Here is a 19,869-nt window from a genome sequence, read left to right on the forward strand (position 1 = left end):
TGAGAGTACAACATATAACAAAATAGTATAAAACAATGTATGCATACAATGTTTGCAAAGAGTTATAACTTCATATCAATATAATATACCACACTATACAATCTATTTATGCAAGAAAAAGAAATTAGAGAGTCACGTCTGCCTCTGTATAAATCTTCCTACAAAATTATATCTAATTGAAGTACATGTATCCCTTATGTTTATTCTGTTTTTGTGTATGTATAGTTGTTATTGTGTTGATTCGTTCCAATTAGAAATGAATATTCTTTCCTTTTTATAAATTGTATACTCTCACTTCCATGAAGGTTAGTAAAATGAAGGGAAGCTTTTTTTATTCTGTGTGATGATTTTGAAGGTAATTTCACCATTTTTGGTCAGATCTCTGCCCGCATCATCTCAGTTAATTATAACTTCTCGAATTCTTATTCTTCCACAGCTGCTACGGAGAACGAGGGTACCCCTCAGGAGTACAGGATTGCAGCTGAGGTCGGACTTCTGACTCGGAATATCGTCATCGAGGGAGCGCGCTACGATGAGCAGTTTACGGAGTTGTTTGGCGCAAGAGTGTTGGTCGGGAGTTTCTTCCAGGAAGAAGAACAGAAAATCTATCAAGGTAGTTGGACAGTACATGTAGCTTAACTTTTTCTCTTACAGTATATATATCTCTCCAGCAGAATTTGCTATTTTCATTCTTTACACCCCCCCCCCTACCGAGGTAGAACAAATCAGCTCTATTATACCGTATGTATTTAAAATTAAGGTGACAATCACGCAACCTGGATATTATCCGTAGTAATGTTGGTCCATTATTGTGATTTGTGACGAAGCTAGACGCTCCCATTAGCCATTGGGCAAGACAAAAGGATGCGATGGGAAGGGGTGTTGTCCCGGAGGCCTTATTATCTATGGTTAAGAGAGTTGTTCATATATAAGGATAAAGCTGTCTCAATTAGGGATTTTCGACATGAATTTTTCTTTTTCAGAGAGAGTATTCACAAGCAATTTGAACTGGATCTCCACATTCATACTATCAGAAAAATAGTGGATAGTGCTTATTCAATCAATATACCATTTCCACAAAAAGAATGATGAGTGGATTAAACCATGATAACACTAATGTTGATCAATATCTGAAAAATTAAGACATAACCATTTCACAGTGGCCCGTGGATTACACTGCGATAACACCGAAATCGAAAAAATATTTGAAAAATTAAAACTGAACCATTTCATAGTGACATGTGGAATAAACCATGATAACACCAAACTTGAAAAATATTTGAAAAATTAAGATTACAGGTCACAGTGACGTGTGGATGAAACCGCGATAACAAAATTGAAAAATATTTGAAAAGTTATGACTTCACCATTCCATAGTGATGTGTGAATTGATCCATGACAACACAAAAATTGATAAATATTTGAAAAATGACGACCAAACCATTTTACAGTGACGTGTGGATTACACCATGACAACACCAACATTGAAAAACTATTTGAAAAGTTACAACCAAACCATTTCATCATTGCTTATTTTTTGTTTTCATCAGGGAGTGCTCACATCTCAAACGTTCAGTTCAGATATACCGGGCAGGAGGGTTGGGTGGAAAGCTACGACCCTCGTTTCTCGCTGGCCTTCCTGGATCTCCTAGACCCCGCGAGCCAGACGACGCCATCGTCGGTGATCGGTTGCAGTTTCCACCACGGTTTTAGCACGGCTATTGCAACGTACAGCTCCAACAAAGTGATCATCAGAGATAATATCATCCATCACACGATCGGAGCAGGTAGGTATTCGGGGTATTGTTTCACAAAGTTGCTCGTAAAGGCCCTCATACATCGTTCCATGCGAGCCATGTGCGTGACTCGCTGATTACTATTTTTGCTACCCGCAGCTTGCCCGCATTGCCAACGTCTTGCACTTACATGTACATGTTTCTCGCATGCAGTTGCCCGAAGCAGCCCTTGCAAGTTTGATTTGCCCGTAGAAAAGTTTTGAACATGGTCAAAACTCTGTATCATCCCAAGGCTTGCACCGAACAACATGACAGGACCCTAAGTTATGCACAACTTCGCAAACAACTTTACAAATGACTGTTGACCATTTCTTGGGTGCTCACTCGAGTTCTCAATCATTTTGATTTCCATCTGGTACATGTAGATTAAACTTCTAATTGTTTACAAGCATGCAGGATGTGAAAGAATCATTCCATTAAAAATGCAGCTCTAGCTCCAGTTCTTGCTCTGTTTCTTGGTAATTATGCTTCAGTATTGTAGAGTTCTAGACAAAATTAGTTGTAGATTCAATATAAGCAAGTGTAATTATTGTTACATTAATTATTGCTGCTGTTATCATTATCATTATTATTTAATTAATTAATTAATCATTTGACTTATATCGTGCCAAATCCACTTTGTGGAGTGCTCAAGGCGATTTTTAGGAAATTATGAAAGAAATTAAGAAGAATTGAAGAGAAACATTTTAAGGTAATGTTTGAAAGTTTCAGATGTCAAGCACTGTTTGATGTTTTCAGGGAGGCTATTCCATAACTTAGAGGATGAGTTAACAAATATTATTATAATTATTATTCTTATCATCATCATCATCTTCAATATTATATCATTTTATTAGTATCAGTGGGATTAACTTATCATAATTTGTATTATTATTAACATTATTGTCATAATCATCATTATTATTCATAGGGATCATCATACACCGAAGTGATGATGTCGTTCTGAATAACAACCTGGTGATGCTATCCATTTCCAAGGCAACCTACCAAGACCGCTTCCAGAAAGAGAACATTGACTGGTTTGGCAGCATCACCGTGGAATCGGCAGACAACCTTACGATGCGCGACAATGCCATCGGTGGCTCGGAGAAAGCAGGCATCATGATGGACGGGGAGAAGTGTGGGGTAGCCTCGCAATACATTGGAAATGTGGTACACTCCGCCATACAGGTGAGCTGGTTCATAGTCACTTAGGCCCGTATTTTGAAGTCTTGTTCAACTGACATGTAGGCAGTGGTCTATTAAAACTCTGTGCTAAAACTATGGGAAGCCAAAACTATCAAAATTTGGCTTTAAATTGTGTATTCCTTTATACGCAGCTGTGCTCTATTATCATGCTATAATGAAGAAGAAAACCAGTTCATTTATTATTCAGAGATGATTATGAGTGCACTCAGTAACAGATTAGCTGATAAATGGATTCTGTACTGTTAGGAACTTGTGTCACAATTGGCTATTCATAGTTTAAAATACCGTTCGGGGCAACAATCTCAAAATCATTTCGAACACTATGCAATAAAATGATCACCCAAGAGTTTGTATGTATAAATTTTAAAAAAGGGTCAAATGGCTCACGAAATAAATGTGTAATTGCTGAGAAATGAGTAAACATAAGCATGGAATTCCATCAAATGTCGGGATATTCTTCTGAACAATATTAATACACTGTCCCACACATGCCTTTTTGTGTTAGTGATCATCGGAATTATCAGTTTCCACCTATATAAGATTTCATGATTTCACAAAGATCAATTTGTTTCACTGTACCAGTAATCTATGATGATATGGTGCATAGGCGGCGGAAGCGGGGGGGACATGTTCCCCCTTAATTTGTTTTTGATAACCTTTTTTTTTTTTTTTTTTTTTTTTTGCTTGTCAATTTTTTTTTCCTGCGTCCCCCCCCCCTAAATTCAAGTGGCCCCCCCTAAAATTTCGGTTGATGACCTTTTTTTTTTTTTTTTTTTTTTTTTTTGCAAAAATTTTTGGGGCGCTTGTCCTATTTTTTACATGTGTCATCCCCAAATTTCAGGTGGACACCCCCTAAATTTATTGGCTTCCGCCGCCAATGATATGGTGGCAGTTACATGTAAACTTGATTTGAATGACTTTCTCATGAAATAATTGTTTGCAGCAATGACTTTCTTTTACCTTTAACCACTTCTTTAGACCACAGGTTGAATTAAAGGGGAAGTTCACCCTGACAAAAAGTTTATTGTAAAAATAGCAGAAAAAATAATAAAAAATGGTTTGAGAGGTTTGAGAAAAATTCATCAAATAATTAAAAAGTTATTAGAATTTCAATTATTTGATTTGTGACATCATATGCGAGCAGCATTCCTACATAGCGAATGGTAAAAAATCAATGAAATGTCATTTTCTCAGAAAATTGAAAATGGTTTTCACTGTAACTTTTGTGTATCAATAGACAAATCATTTCACACCCGATCATGAAAAGAAAACAAGATTAAGTCATCAGGAAGCATACAAAATTTGAATTTCATACATTTTATATAACATAACACATGGGGCAGCTGCTCGTTTATGACGTCACAAATCCAAAATTTTGAACTCTAATAACTTTCTTACTCTTTAACGGATTTTCCTCAAACCTTCACCAATATTTTTTACTATTTTTTCTGCTATTTTTACAACAAAGTTTTCTTCAGGGTGAACTTCCCCTTTAAACCAAATTTCAGAATGTGGGCCATAGTGTACAATGTACAAGCAATTGGTCTATTTCTCAGCTAGTCTTATACATGGGTGTATGTTTCATAAAGCTGTTTGTAAGTTACAATTGATCATTTACGAACAAACGGTGATCCTTGAAGTAAATTATATGCACAAAAATTCTCATTGGTGCTGATAAAGCTTCTAAGAAAGGATCACCCAGTCGTTGGTAAAGTAGCTCTTATGAACAGCTTTATGAAACACTCACCTGGGGGGTGTTCAAGAAAGAATTAAGTGTGACTGAGAGTCACACTTAAATGCGGACACTTACATGCTATGCAACACACAATCTTTTTGATCGATACGTAGTAGTGTGATTCCTCTTTGCACTACTGTATCTGTCCAATCTGGTCATGCCTTTTATACAGCATGCAACTTGACATTTAAGTGCAACTCTAAGTCATACTTAAATCTTTGTGAAACACCCCTGGTCTGCTCTCAATCTGTTAAAAGATTGTTCTGCACTACACTTTGTCTAATACTTACGTTAATCTATTTCATAGTTGGTCTAATTTCCACTTTGTCTTCTAACCAATTTTTACTTCATCAAATTATAATTTGGTTCATAAATGGGCAATTCCATGAAACAAGTATGTCCTACCCCATGTACATGTATGTGAGACCTTCATGAAATTTTCTGTCTTTGATTTCTTGTTCTTATAGTCTGTAATGCTGTCAAATGACCATGACTTAATCAGTTTATAAAGTGAAATAGGAATTGATAAAAATGGGGATCGGACGTACAAAAAATTTGATTATTTTACCGAATTGCCCATTTAAACCCATTTAACAATTAAGAAAGAAGTTGTTTTGCTTATCCTTCATTTTTGTTGGTGTGTTGTAAACAAGTGAAATGAATCTTTAAAATTCTAAGGAGTAAGGTCACTCGCTTATTATTCTATGTTTTCAATCTCTTAATCACATGTTCTGGCAATAGCCTAATTTTTCGGAGAGGACACAGCATGGACTGAAATAGATTTGAGAACTTTGGAACATTGGAAGTTTGTAGCATGTGTTAATTATTAATCAAATAATGTCTATAAACCATCTGTAAAAACCCTAAATTCAGACATGTTGGACAGAATTTACATCAAATTTTTGTTTAATCATAACAACAAGAATAATCATATTGTTAGTAGCTTTGTAGGTGTCAAATATTCAATGAAAGGTTAGACAATCTTTAAGACTAATCGCTGAATTACAATGTAACTCTTTGTATCGTTACAGGGTGTGATGCTTTTTGAGATGAACCAGAAAGGATGTACTTCCGTGGCTAATCTCTTCATATATCGCTGCTTTCACTATGGCATGTACTTCCAGGTAAATTTTCTCGTTTTTTTTTATAGTTTGCTTATTTTTATTTATTTTTTCTTGCCAGTAATTGTTTTTTTAAATTCTCTCTTGCTGTTAAGCAATCAATCGTACACTAGATTTTAATGATTGATTTTACATTGTAGTCAATGCTATCAATTGTTAGAAAATGTTATACAGTGATTGCTAGGCTTTGTGTCACCGGCCCCAGATGACCCTCTTCCCTAGGATGCTTAACAAAGCTTGATATTCAGGATGTACATTAGTGAACCAAAAATCATTTCAACGGCACCTTTTCTCTTCCCAATCTGTAGGTTAATTCCGATCTTCATGTGACAAATGTGACTCTGGCAGACAACAGAAATGCCATCTGCCCGATGTTCTACCATCCCAAAGCCTTGTCACACAGGAAGCAAGACAAACTCTTCGAGGTCACCAACTCTCTCATCAGCGGACATAGCAGCAGCTTCGACTGTGATGCAGACGAGGTAAACTTTTGTTTAATTTCCCATTGCCTACTGGGACTGGGTGACCCCTTTTCAAAGCTTAAGGAATATTACAGAATTAAGTAGTCAAAGGGTTTAAACCATTGTCTACTGGAATATCTTAAATGTTATGTCTATCTTTCAAGTATAACGATTCAATTTTCTCCATTCATTCTACAAACATGGAATTTTTTTGTTCATTTTATAGCCCGTATTCTATTCTGGTAGGTCTAGAGGTGAAGTATTGTCAGTTTTGAAATTTGCAGTCTAATATAATCCACTAGATTATGACCACTGACTTCATTTGTCTGTTGCATGCCTTGATGACATGTCAGGCATGCAATTGTACCTCGAAGTGACCAAGGTGTCCTTTTCTTTTAGGTGGCGCCGGAAGTAGCTCGCTTTGAATCAAAGCATGCACCCTCTGTGACACCAGAGGGCGGTGTGATTGGTATCCTTCTCACCACGTTCATGTCCAATGACAACGGTGCTGCATTCTTTGCATTCAGGAGCATCCACGATTACCCCGCTCTTGGAGGAAACAACCACATCTCAGGTAAGCGGTATTCCGTGGCTGCCAAGTCTGCCGGATTGTCGCGGAGACCTCCCTGATCCAAAAATTACCAATTTAAGAGCAAAAAATGCAGGTTTTCAACGTCTCCCTGATCCATACATGTATTATTTCCCATTGGATTGTGTGTTATTGTGAGAGCTCTCCTGACATGTATTTTCTCAGCAAATTCTCCCTGAGAGACGAATATCAAAGTTGGCAGCTCGGATATTCTTCATGATCATCCTGAGAATGAGATTCAGATGTAGGCCTACAGTTTGGAGAAATCAAGACAAGACTAGTTAAAAGTGAGAGGTTTTTATCTATTATGCGCTTAATAAATCAATCTTTATTGTTTTTATTAGATGGCTTCTGAACAGCATGCACACGGGATTCATGCCTCTGCCATTACCAGATCAAAAATATATTCACGTCTAACTTTGTAGTGACCTCTATGACCTTTCACCTCTGACATAATGACCCCAAATAAAGTCTGATCAGGTCCATATATATATATCTGGGTTCCCAGCCCATCAGGGAAATCAGGGGAAATTACTTTACATTTTTCCAGCCAGGGGAAAAATCAGGGAATTTGATTTAAAAAATACCTCAAATCATGGGAAAATGCCTCAAATGAGGGATAAAATCAGGGAATTTTGATCAGCCCAAGAGTCAAGAGCATGGTAGTCAGTCAGACTCTCTTATATTCTGTTGCATATCAAAACAACATACATTGAATGACTGGTTATGGTGGCACTAACTAGTTATACATTATTGTTTTTATACTGAAAATACATGTAATTCACTGCAACAACTTAGAAAACATGCAAACTTGGGAATGGGTTTAATTAATTATCAGGGGAAAATCAGAATTTTGTTTTCTTGAAAGGCTGGGAACCCTGATATATACCATTATTTGCAAAAGACCACCTGAAAATGTGTGTGTATATATAGAACATGTATACTGTAATACTAGTACATGTAGTGTCATTAAAAATGGCTTGTATATTATTTTGTTATTGCTGATTCTGTGTTTGATTTTAATGGATACATGGAATATATAGCAAAAAAAATGTCCTGTAGATTCACTAATCATTTTGTTTTAAAAAGTATATTTACTTCAAAATTTTTTTTAAAAGGATTAGTCAAGCTTTTGGACAATTATTTCAAACTGATTTCTTTTTAACAAACACGGAATCAACACTAATAAATGATATTTAGGCCAGTTTTTATGAATCTGTAACAGTGTATTACACTTACATACATGTGCTTCATACACAAATTTCAGGTGGTCATTACGCTTTTGCAATTGATGGTATACGCATATAATGACGCATCTAAGCTTTGACCGAACGACCCCAAAATCTAATCAGATTATCATTGCTCCTACATGCATACGTGTACATGAACCAAGATTGAAGTTCAATTCAATTCAATTCTGGTTTTATTGTGAAAATGGTACATGACAAAAGTCCGAAGACTCATATTATCATATTTACAAAGTAAAAATGTACATGTGTATTATTAAAAGATTACAATATATCACAATTCTAGTGCTAGACAAATAATCAACAAATAAAGCCAGAAAGAATAATTTTGGACAATCTCAAAAAAGGATTAAAATTGGTTGAAATTATAACATTGTAAAACTATCATCGTCAAAATTAAATCAGCAAAGTTGCGAGTATTAAAAACATATGTAAATTAACATTTACACTTTTAAAATATCATATTTAAAACAAGAAAAATATGTATATAAAAAAATTGTAAATAGCAAGACAAATTAAATAATATATAAGTCCTATAAAAATATAAAACAGATCAATGTTATGAATAATTGCAATTACAAATTAGTTTGAGAATACATGTATGACAGTCATAAAACTAAATCGAAATAAATACGTTGTTACAATAGATTGATCACCCAAATGGTTCTTTAAAATGGTGCAGGTGTGACTTTCATGAATTTTGACAACCACTGCGGGAGGCGGGGCCGTGTCTTCATGACCAATTCTTTCAGCGATGACGCCACCCACCCGACCGAAGTCCAGAATATAAATCTCATCTCATCAGGCAAAGAGAGCCTGTTCTTCATTCACAGGCCACCAGTAGAGTAAGTTAGGATATGCCTTCTATCTTTACAGATTAAAAATAAGTGTAATTTTTTTATCGCGCCAATGAAATACATGTAGAGTAGAGTTGCAGGTGGGTGTTGGAGAAAGCTTTATGTTAAGTTACCAGAGATAGCTTGGTCGGTAGAGCTGGGGTTTCGTATTCCAGTGACCCAGGTACGATTGCCAACTAGTGCGTTAGTGACCTTTGGTAAGGCATTTAAATCCTCATTACCAGTACCAGGTCCGTCGGAGAGGACCTTATGCTGTTGGTCCTCTGGTTCTTTGCTTACAAGCATTCATGCTTTTTTAACAATCGGGTAAAAGATGTTCAAGACATATTTGCATCTGTTGGATATTGTGTTGCCATGGTAACAATATAATATATGTCAAAAATTAGGCAGAAGTCTTGTAGTTCAAACTACTTCATCAGTTTTTAACCAATTCTCATATTTTGCTCACACATAGGTCTTTGGGTAAAGATGGGCAAGACATTTTTTCCCATGCATTGAAAACTGTTGCCATGGTGGTGTAGGGTGGCGGTATTAATCACCTACTAGTTATTTTTGTTATTTTTTGTTATTCTTGAATTAAAAGCTTAGTATTTTCTGTGGCACCGAACTCCCAATATGCTGAAACATAGAGAATTAGGGACTACATGTACTTCATTAAGCACAAGAAAGTGTCACTATGCAGTCACCCGTGAAGAACATCACTATGCAACGGAACGGTGCGGAGTCTGATTCCTGCTAAATAGCTTCTTAGAATAGTGGCTGAGACTGCCGTTGAGGAACCTTTTCTCTTCCCTATTACTTCTCATCCCCTGTTCATAGAAAAGTGGATCCGTCAAACTGTGTCGACATGGACTGCGACGGTATGAAGAAGACCCTCGTGCGAGATCTGGACGGTAGCATGCTGGGAGCCGTCGGGACCGTTGCCCCGGACTCCGCCTTCGAATGGGACGGTGATCCAAGGAGAGGTCTTGGAGATTACAGGATCCCGAGAATGGCTCTGACCGATCCCGCGACTGGCAATCGAATCAACATCAATGATAAAGCCCCTAATAAAGGTAAATCAAAGGATCAAGAAACAAATAAAGTCCTCAAATATCAGTGGAGCAGTGATGTGGCCTGTACATGTAGGTACCCAAAGTACATGTAATATACCATTCACCTGAAAGCCTCAGGTACTTGTATCAGTGTCTCTGATGCGTGTTACCTTGCAAATGATAACAATGGATCTCATATACATGTAGAGTGCTTTTTATCAAGAAATATTGCTCAAGAGGAAAACACTTATGACTTTTACAGTCAGGCAGTCGACACTTGTGCAAAGTTCTTAAATGCTTGTACGTTATTTTTAGTTGCTTATGCTTTAATTAACGGCTGGTTACCATAAAACTTAATTTGTTTACCTTGACAGCCAATCGCAGCTCATCGTTTAGCCTCCATTTCCTTTTTTGGTTCTCTTATATCTCTTTTATATCGTTTCATTCTAGCATTGTGTTCAATGAGTATATGTATATGAAGTTAATGATAATAGGTGACTGGAGATATTACTATTGTCCCTGATGCTGTATTGCAGGTATCGTTGGAACCAATGGATCTGACTGTTCTTGGGTCGAATCCTGGCAGGCCTTCGAGTGCCACAACCTCGACCACATGATGTTTATTATTGAGAGCATGGATGCGGACACTGAGACAAGGAGGGTGTCCCCAGTGGCACTTCTTGCCGACGGCTACGTGGACCTGATCAACGGTCCCCAGGACCACGGATGGTGTCTGGGCTACACCTGCCAGGAGAGGATTTCAACCTTCTTCACCCTGGTGGCAACAGGTAGAGAATACGAACTCTACTTCTCTGGCACTAACCCACAGGGATTGAGGCTTTATTTCCTGAATGCTGATGACTCACAGGTAATCTGTTAAACTTTGTTGTTCATGATCAGGAGAAGATGATCCAGGATTTTGTATAAGCTTGATCAAAATTCTTGAGGTCCTATTATGTGCACCCCCAAATCATTTGTACCCCAGCTAAAAATATAAGGTCTATTTCTAAGATTGTTTTACATATATTTTTACATTTGATTTAAAAGAATAAAGCTTAAAAGTGACACTATTTGGTTTACATATTATGAAGCGCCTTCTCATATTCCAATTTTACCTTAAACGTAAGTATTTTATTTTCAAACGAAATCTATAAAAAGGGTGCAGTTAGGCTCTCATTTTTATTCCAAAATAGTCTCATAATTGGGATTAGTTGCAAACACGGTTTTCGAATAGAAGGCACATCGGGGAACATCAAAGTATCAAGACAGTCACCCGCGCTGACAAAGTGATAATCTCCCCTTGACATACCCCTACCAATCAAGAGGTCATCTTTCTATTGAAATCCGCAACCCGTCAGACCACCTCTATGTTCAAGAATATACGTTAATCTCCCCAATCAAGAATGGGGTAATTTAAATCTACCTTGTCAATGGGGTAAGCCGTTAAATACAGCTTGCAATGCGCTGGCCCATGTCATTTTCAACGTCCGGCTTTCGGGGAATTAAAATGAGCATCAAATGGGTAGTTTTCTTGTTCTCGTTTTGTCCCCATACTAGAACCTTGATTTTGTTTCTTTTCGTAATGTGCATTTTGATATGGTTTCCATTATATTTCTCAACATTTCGACATTTAATGTAGTTTAATGCTTGCCTTTATAAAGAGCAATATTACATAAAACCTGTTTGGCGAAGCAGATTATAACATAACGTTCGACTGATATTTTATCAACACATTTTTGATTAACCATGTAACTCCCCTCTTTATAGGTCTACTCTTAATGTGAACATTTGAGTTATATTTATTGCCTACCAACTCTCTGTTTACCAGGCTAAAGTGAAGGTCCTCATTTGTGTATGAACGACATGTTCTCATTTAAATACATGTTGTGAGTTTCAAATAAAGGGGGCACACTTGTGTAAAAATGGCATATTTACATTAACAAATTTGATAAAGGCTCTCAAAGGGGGGGAGGGGCACACGGACCGGATGATCCCCCCCCCCGGGATTCACTACATAACTGTACCCTCTGATGTGCAGAATATAGACCCGCGTATAGACCCACTGACTTCTTTTAGTAGAGGTCACAAAATAGAACACAATACTTTTGAGAGCCCAACTATTGTTCAAAATAAAGACGGCGCTGATTGTATTGTGTTACTCCGGCAGGATCCGCACCAGCATGCACTCCATTCTTGTTGATCTAGTATGCTAAATACCTCGGTCACATTTGTTCTAAGGCGAGTCGAAAACAGTCATTTTAACAGTTTTTGGACCTGCTAAATATAGGTTTTAATAAAATGAATAAAACGGCTGTTTTCGACTCGCTGTATGGCCGCCGTAGAGCAAATGTGACCGAGGTATTACCATTTTCTGTACGTTAATTTATTTTTTGGTGCATATTTAAATATGCAAGCTATACAGAATGCAGCTATACGATTAACAGGTGAAGTACAAAGTTGGAAGGGAAACTAGGCCAAAGAGGCTTTCGTATTACTAACTTTACGTCGGTAAATTATGTTTACCTTAGACACTGGGAATCTAATTCGCAATAATTTGACATACACACATTGCAGATTAATTCAAATATTTGATAGGAAGAAGAAACCAACGGCAATATACACGTATTGTTCAAGTCAAACGTGAAGGTTAAAAAAAAATAGGTATAGAAAAGTTTTATCAAAAAAAAATTCAAAGGAAGAAATAAAGTTGGATGAAAAAGGAACCATCAGAATTAAGTTGACAAAATTGAATATTATAAGTAGAACAGGAAAATTGAAAGAAATAATTAAGTCCCCTCCCCCCAGCGGACTGGTTTGAAGGGGTGGGGTCACCATGCATAAAATCATGGTACTTGTTGAGGCCTCAGCCCCAGACCCCCCTTCGGTTATGTGGCTCCAGGATGGTAATCAAGAACACTAGGTCACAGAGCACTCTAGATCACAGGGGAAATTTATATAAGAGAATAAAGACGGATCCCAGGTAAAAAGATTTTATAGATTTTCCTGTCCAATATCATGTCGGAGTCACTTAAATGTGTTAATTTGCATTTTCATTCACGCGATATTTTTCATCGGTCATTAAAGTGTAGAATGTGATTAATAGAAGATGCTATAATTCCTTTATAAACACTCAACTCTATTCATGGTCAAGACTACCTCAACTTTGATAATTTCAATATTCATTTTTAAGTGCTTTTGATTTCGTTCGAAGGTAAAGATGTTTGTAATGGTTTTAAAATGTAACGAAAGTACCTTTTGTTCTGAATTTCGGGCAATGAAATTCAAGAATTGTGCATTTAAGCTACAATGACCGATATGACAGCTTGAGCATCCAATTTATTTTTTAAAGTTCAAATAAATTATATTTTATTCGTTTGTTTTGCACGGCATCTGTATTATGTGTGAATATATAAGTTTCTAGAATTCAAATGTTTAAACAAATGCAGTGGCGTACCTAGGATTTTCCACAAGGGGGGGGGGGGCAAAATCGCCCAAAAAGAGTCCTCAAAAAAGGACATTTCACAGCAAAAACAAATTGACAAGAGGGCTAAATTAAACATAGACCTATGTTAAGCTCAAATTTGAATTTCAACGCTGCCCTTAGTTTTCAGCCTTTTTTCCACCAAAAAACGTTTGCATTTTATGTTTTTAGTGTTTTTTTTTTCACAGTAGCGTTTCAGTGTATTGCTTTAAACGCCATCATTTTGGGACCCAGGTATGATTTATATTGCATCTTTTGCGTGGGGTTTTGCATTTCGTTTACAAAGATGTTAAGGTCAATTCCATATCTTTCCTTTTCACCCGACAATGCTGACTGTGCGGGCTCAGTGTGATGAAAAAAATCTTACCCTCGCCTGAACACTTACTTTCAGAAATTCAATTTCTTAACGGTATGTTCTTCAAAATAAAACAACATGCTCGTGCTAAAGGGCTAAAGCTTAATTGTTCTATTAAAGAAATGAAATCTAAATCTTATTGAATTTTGTCATATACTGAAACCCGAAACGAAAAATTATCAAAAAAATGTGAAAGCGTAACTTTTGAAAATGTATACCCCACTGAACTACACACACCGATACAAGGACACAACGATATCCAGATCAGTGACTAGAGATCGCTCGTTTAATAGTTTGCCTAAGACGTCGATATCGTGGACATAGAGGGCGCTCATGCAGAAACATCTTATTGGAGAGCCAACCGGGGGGTGTCAAAAGAAAAGATAAAAGCGCACGCTTCCGTTTTCGCTGCAAAAGGGAACGCTGTCGTCTTAAATGGCAAGAGCACTGACCCGTAGGAAAGAAAAATGGACAATGGCACGCTGAGCGGGTTCGCCGCAGAATATAAAGGTAAAAACGCACGCACACCTTTGACAAGCCGCCTAATTGTTGTTTGTATCCATGATGTAGAAGTGGGGCAGGCATTCATTTTGGTGATATTTCTTTTATATTAGAACTGTTTCAATGTATGGTATCCTGGATGTCAACAAATGATTTTACAGAGGTGAACAGGACAAGTTCAGACTTCACAATAGAGTTTTAAGCACTCTGAGGTTGAGGAAGTTACATGTAGTAGGGAGAATCCCTTGAATGTGTCATGTGGATTGTAAAATGTTCCCGAGAACAAACTTTTGAAATGTACACCTGTATATGTTATGGCATATTTCTTTTATTGTCTTTGACCAGACCATGGTGGTTGGTATCTGGTATGCCAACCCACAGAAGCTGGACGTGTATAGCAACGATGCCTACATCCTGCCAAACAATGCAGAATACGACGACGACAACAAACTCACCTGGAGGAGGCCCCAGACACCAGGCCAGTTCAGGCCTTCCGTCTCGTCCACCGTCAACGGGGAGAACTACTTTGACAGGGAGAGACAGACGCTGTATTTGGTGGTGCGCGGGTCGAACATCGTGGAGATCAAGACGACCCCCGCTTTGATCGTGACCTTTGGGATGCCTTCCATCCCAGTGGATAACTTCTTTGAGGAGAACCTGAGCAGGAACCTGGCCAACCTCCTGAACATCAGCCCCGAGAACATCAGGATTGTGAACATCATCCGTGAGGACAGCCGGAGAAGGAAGAGGGCCACGAGCGGAATGCAGGTTCAATTTGAAATCACGGCCGGGAATGAAACGTCCTCAAACAGTAAGCAGGCCTTGTGTTGAAGTGATAGCAAAATGGCTTTTCTTAATATTGATAATAATGACAATATTCAGCTCTTGCAATGTCCATGTAGTTCCAAAGTGACTTGAATATTAGTACCCTTTCTTCAGGCTTTTGCACCATGTGTAGGGCCTGTGTGGAGATCAATGTACATGTAGCTCTCGAATGTGACCTGAATGTGATGATGGTGGTGGTGGCGATGATGATGATGATGATGATGGCGGTGATGATAATTGTAGGACATTCAATTTCACCAGGCAATCAAAGTAATACAATGGTAACTGCCAGAAGATGTTAGGTCTTAAATTCTGATTTTGAAAGCACAAGGAGAGCGTTTCATGAAAGGACATCTTGGAAGTTTTTTATCTGCCAAGTCCTGTTACAGTACATTCGACAGTTACATATACATTTAGCATCAAAACAGTGCTTGTCAGCCAATAAAAATCAAGGAAAGCTGTCAGATCCGACAACTTGTCGGCCAAAACAGTTTCCTGAAACGCTCTCAAGGGTTAGGACCTTCCAAAGATACAAAGTTATTTTGATCTCTTCTTGCAGACGGAACTGATGCTGTTGATGAGCTCAACGGGATACAAACTACCTTAGCGAATGAACAGCAACAAGGAAACCTCGGAGATAGCCTCAACATCACTATTGAATCGATGGAGATGACCGACCCGGTAGCACCGCCTGTCGACCCTACAGGTGGCATCAGGGCCACAAATGAGACAGGGGGACCAGCTGAGGGGAACGAGACGTGAGTTTAGCCTCTCTTTCCGTTGGTTCCAACTCTTGGCTTGATTGTTTTTTATATTTGCATCATTTTCATTAATTTCTTGATTACAATGAGATTGTGGAGAAAAAAGTTAAAAGACATTTTGATATTTATTTTCAATCATTTCAATGATGAAATGAATGGAATTCATTCCTCATGTTTGAAGGTAAATCATCTTTCTTACTCTAATAAGAAGATAAATCAAGGAATGGTTTGTCCAAACATACACTCATTACCTAATAACACGTACTATTTCCACTTGACATATGCCACATTAATTGTAAGTCCATTCCATTGGATAGAGTGTTATTGCAGACATGTTTTTCTTTCTCTTTCTTTTAATGTGCAATATTTTGTCTTCCCTGTAGAAATTTGAGCTTTGCTTTTTCTTAAGCGTTGTCATACAAATTTTGATTAGAGTTAGGAGTACATGTAGAAAAACGTCTGATTCCGACACATCTATAACGTGAAAGCTAGATGCTGTGAAACTATTGATGATCATTAAACAAAACATGCTTAATTGACTATTTTTTAGGTATGCTGATCAACAAAGAGAGTTGGAGGCAGCACGTCAGGAAGAACTGAGCCAACCTAAAGTGTATGTTACTCCTTCTGCATTGATAGTAGGAGCCAGTCCTACAGAGGGGAGTGAATACGCACCCTTCCCGACCCAACCCAAGGTCAAAGTGGTAGATCAACAGGTATGCAGCTGGGGGGGTGTATTATTGTATCCCCCGAACAGAGTTCGGAGGATATTATGGATTTGGCCGCGTCCGCCGCAGAGATTTCCTTGTGAGCGCTCTATCAGCTGCATTTCTTGTCCGATCATCTTCAAATGTGGTTTAAAGGTCAAGTATGATATAGCAAAGCGGCCTATTGATTTTGGTGTGGTCGGAGGTCACATGTAAAGGTCAAAGGTCATTTTTAGGTCAACGTTAAAGTTTACATGCAGGACTCTCTTATGACACCTAATTCCGCAACTGTAAGTCACTTTTCAACCAAACTTGGATGGTAGATGGACTTGGGGGACCTGCATGTTATGCTGCAGTCAGAGGTCACACTGTTAAGTCAAAGGTCATTTTCAGGTTAACGTTGAAGTTCACATGCAAGACTCTTTCTCCGCAACCATAAGTCACTTTTCAACCACACTTGGATGGTAGATGGGCTTGGGGGACCTGCATGCTAGGGTCATTGTTGCCATGATAATTGTATTCATTTGTCAAATTTCTGTGTGACCTCTATACATTGCAATGATGGATGACGCGGTGGGTTCGGGGGATACATGTGCTCGGCTGCGCGACCAGCCGAGCATCTCTAGTTTATTTGGCAATTCGAAACAAATTCATATATTACTTGTAGTTATAGAATCAATTTTAGTACACAATCTAACAGAGATCATTTATACAAATGCAATTCTAGTAGCACTCTGCCCAGTGCATCAGTCGGTGGCCAGGGAAGAGGAAAGCAAGCTCCTTCACTGTAGCTTGACGTTCCCTCTGCCCAACCAACCAATGAACTGTGAATACTGGTAAAAATATAACATGAGGACAATGAAGATGACAATTATTGATAGAGTTAATGTTAAAGATATAGGCAATGAATAAATTACTCTGTATGATGCCTTCATAAGGAAGTTAGATTCTTGATATAAATTGCCATAAAATTTAAAATCAAAGACAAATGTGAAATGAGAACTCAGCAACATTAATTCTTTGCTGTAAGCACATTTTAGCTACATGTTCAGTCAGAATATTATATTTAGTTGTACTCCTGTAGAGAAATGTATTTGCTGATTGTAAATTATAGGATACTTTTTTAACCGTATCTTATTTTACATTGAAACATGTTACAATTATTACCTCAATGATTACTTCTTATCCTACAGGGCAACTTGGTGACACAACTTGGCTCTCCCTCCAATCCCTGGTTGGTAACAGCAACCCTTGCAGTCCGTCCTGCGGGCAGCACGGCACAGCTCGTCGGCACCGTCACAATCCCCTTCCAAGATGGCTGGGCCAACTTTACCAGTCTGGCGATCACCAAGTTTGGCAGTGGTTACGTGTTGGAGTTTGCCATCACCTATCCCGACAGTTCGCCCTTGTCTTCTGTCAGGACCGCCGCTTTCTCCATCACCCATCGTCAGCTGACCGGGGCGCAAGCTGGCCAGACAGGCTCGGTCTATGTCAACGAACCGTTCAGTGTTGAAGTCAAGGTCAGGGATGCTGCCTCCGGAGAGGTGGTCACGAACTTAAATGAATCGGTCAGTTGGTATTCTGCTTTGATAAAACTTTGAGTACCGCTATGCCTCATTAAAAAGCTGCCTATAATCACAGATTTAAATTTCCTTTAGCATAAGATTATTATAAATGCCGGTATGAATGGCAGAGCTGCCAAGTAGTACGATTTTCATACATTTTTCCGTAAATATGGATGCAATTTCTTTTTCATAATGTGGCATTTTGTGTACAAAAAACGATCAGAAAATCAGGTTTCCGCCGAATGTTAGATCTAACGTTACTGCTAATTTAGTACGTTGTCTGTACGTACGGGCCTCCAAGCTCTTCAGTATATGTGTTGGTGAGTGAGCCAAAGCAGTTCAGCGGAACAACCAAAATACAGAGACTGAAGCTTTTGGTCTCGTGTGGGGCGCAAATGTAAGAAGTGATCGAACTTTGCCATTTTGCATGCATATTTATCTCACACGGTAAAAATACAGATTTTTTGTCAAAATACTGATTTTGGGGGATAAGAATACTGAAAATGCAAAATGCAACTTGGCAGCTCTGGAATGGGTTGATAAGGAGACAGAAAGATAAGCTAAAATGAAGCTTTGTGCTTTATTCTATAACAGGGACACGATACATGGAGCGCCAGTGTCTCGCTGTACATGCCAACAAACTACCGTGGTCGTCTATCAGGTCAGACAACGGTCGCTGTTGACCTCTCGACTGGCACTGCAATCTTCCCCAACCTCACCATTGACTTCATCGGCTATGGATACGTCCTGAATGTCGATATCTTTGCTGTCAGAGCACAGGAATACTCCTCCTCCGCTCAGCTTGATCCATTTAACGTTACAGTGAGGGGTGCAGTCCCGCATTCTGGATCCTCCGTTGAGGCAACCATACGCTTTGACAACGATTACTCGGTGGTTGAGGGGAAAGAAACTGTTTTTGTGAATAACTTTCACAACAACATCGGCACCCATCTTTCGAATGTAACCATTACAAACTACAAGGTTACTAGGGGTATGTATGTCGAGCTCGCAGTTCAATTAAACAAAAGTTGTAACAAACCCCGGACCCCCCCACTCCGGGGTCGAAAGGACCGCATGCGGGTTCCCAAAATGTCCGGTAAAGGGGTACTTTTTCGCGGGACAAGTGTGGCCTGCACACTGTAAAAAAAAGGGGTGTATTTGTATTTTCACCCAGAATTTCTTTAAAAAGGGGGTGGGTTTTTTTATCTCTCTCTTTGGACTCCTGAGAAATTTTAAAAGTGGGTTATAAAATATCTTGAATAACCTAGAAAAATTGATCAAATCCCAGGATCAAATTCCTGCTAGTTTTGAAAGCTCATTCAGGATTATTTCATTTTGAATAGTTAAGTAAGGACCTTTTGTTGGAATCAGAGCTCACCTGAGATAGGGGGTACATTGAGCATTTTTCCGGATTTAGGGGTCTCCAAGCCAAAAAAAAGCCTGCGAAAAGCCCTTGAAAGGAGGGGTTCAGAAATTTCGGCAGACCTTCGATAGGGGGGTGCTTTTAAAGGGAGGGAACAAGCACAGGCTTACCCTAGATAACACTGAGTGGGGGGGTGGGGCGGGTATCAAACAGCAAAAAACGTAGAAAAAAAAGTACATCAGGGCCCCCATCTTACAAAGAGTTGCAACTCATCTGATCAATC

General features: G+C 38.5%; 1 protein-coding gene across 3 annotated transcripts in view; it reads left to right on the plus strand.

The window, feature by feature from the left end:
- LOC121425662 (fibrocystin-L-like) overlaps positions 1-19,869 on the plus strand; it is a 120,103-nt gene that overhangs the window by 77,533 nt on the left and 22,701 nt on the right. For all 3 annotated transcript variants that reach the window (XM_041621808.1, XM_041621809.1, XM_041621810.1), the window contains exons 43-56: positions 437-613; positions 1,551-1,787; positions 2,707-2,966; positions 5,751-5,843; positions 6,149-6,322; positions 6,701-6,875; positions 8,820-8,982; positions 9,814-10,049; positions 10,565-10,896; positions 14,711-15,176; positions 15,750-15,948; positions 16,502-16,667; positions 17,852-18,226; positions 18,818-19,214. In XM_041621808.1, the coding sequence (XP_041477742.1) occupies positions 437-613; positions 1,551-1,787; positions 2,707-2,966; positions 5,751-5,843; positions 6,149-6,322; positions 6,701-6,875; positions 8,820-8,982; positions 9,814-10,049; positions 10,565-10,896; positions 14,711-15,176; positions 15,750-15,948; positions 16,502-16,667; positions 17,852-18,226; positions 18,818-19,214 (3,450 nt within the window). The remainder of the gene's footprint in view (positions 1-436; positions 614-1,550; positions 1,788-2,706; positions 2,967-5,750; positions 5,844-6,148; positions 6,323-6,700; positions 6,876-8,819; positions 8,983-9,813; positions 10,050-10,564; positions 10,897-14,710; positions 15,177-15,749; positions 15,949-16,501; positions 16,668-17,851; positions 18,227-18,817; positions 19,215-19,869) is intronic.

Source organism: Lytechinus variegatus, chromosome 12 (genome assembly GCF_018143015.1).
Source record: "Lytechinus variegatus isolate NC3 chromosome 12, Lvar_3.0, whole genome shotgun sequence".
Classification (NCBI taxonomy): Eukaryota; Metazoa; Echinodermata; class Echinoidea; order Temnopleuroida; family Toxopneustidae; genus Lytechinus; species Lytechinus variegatus.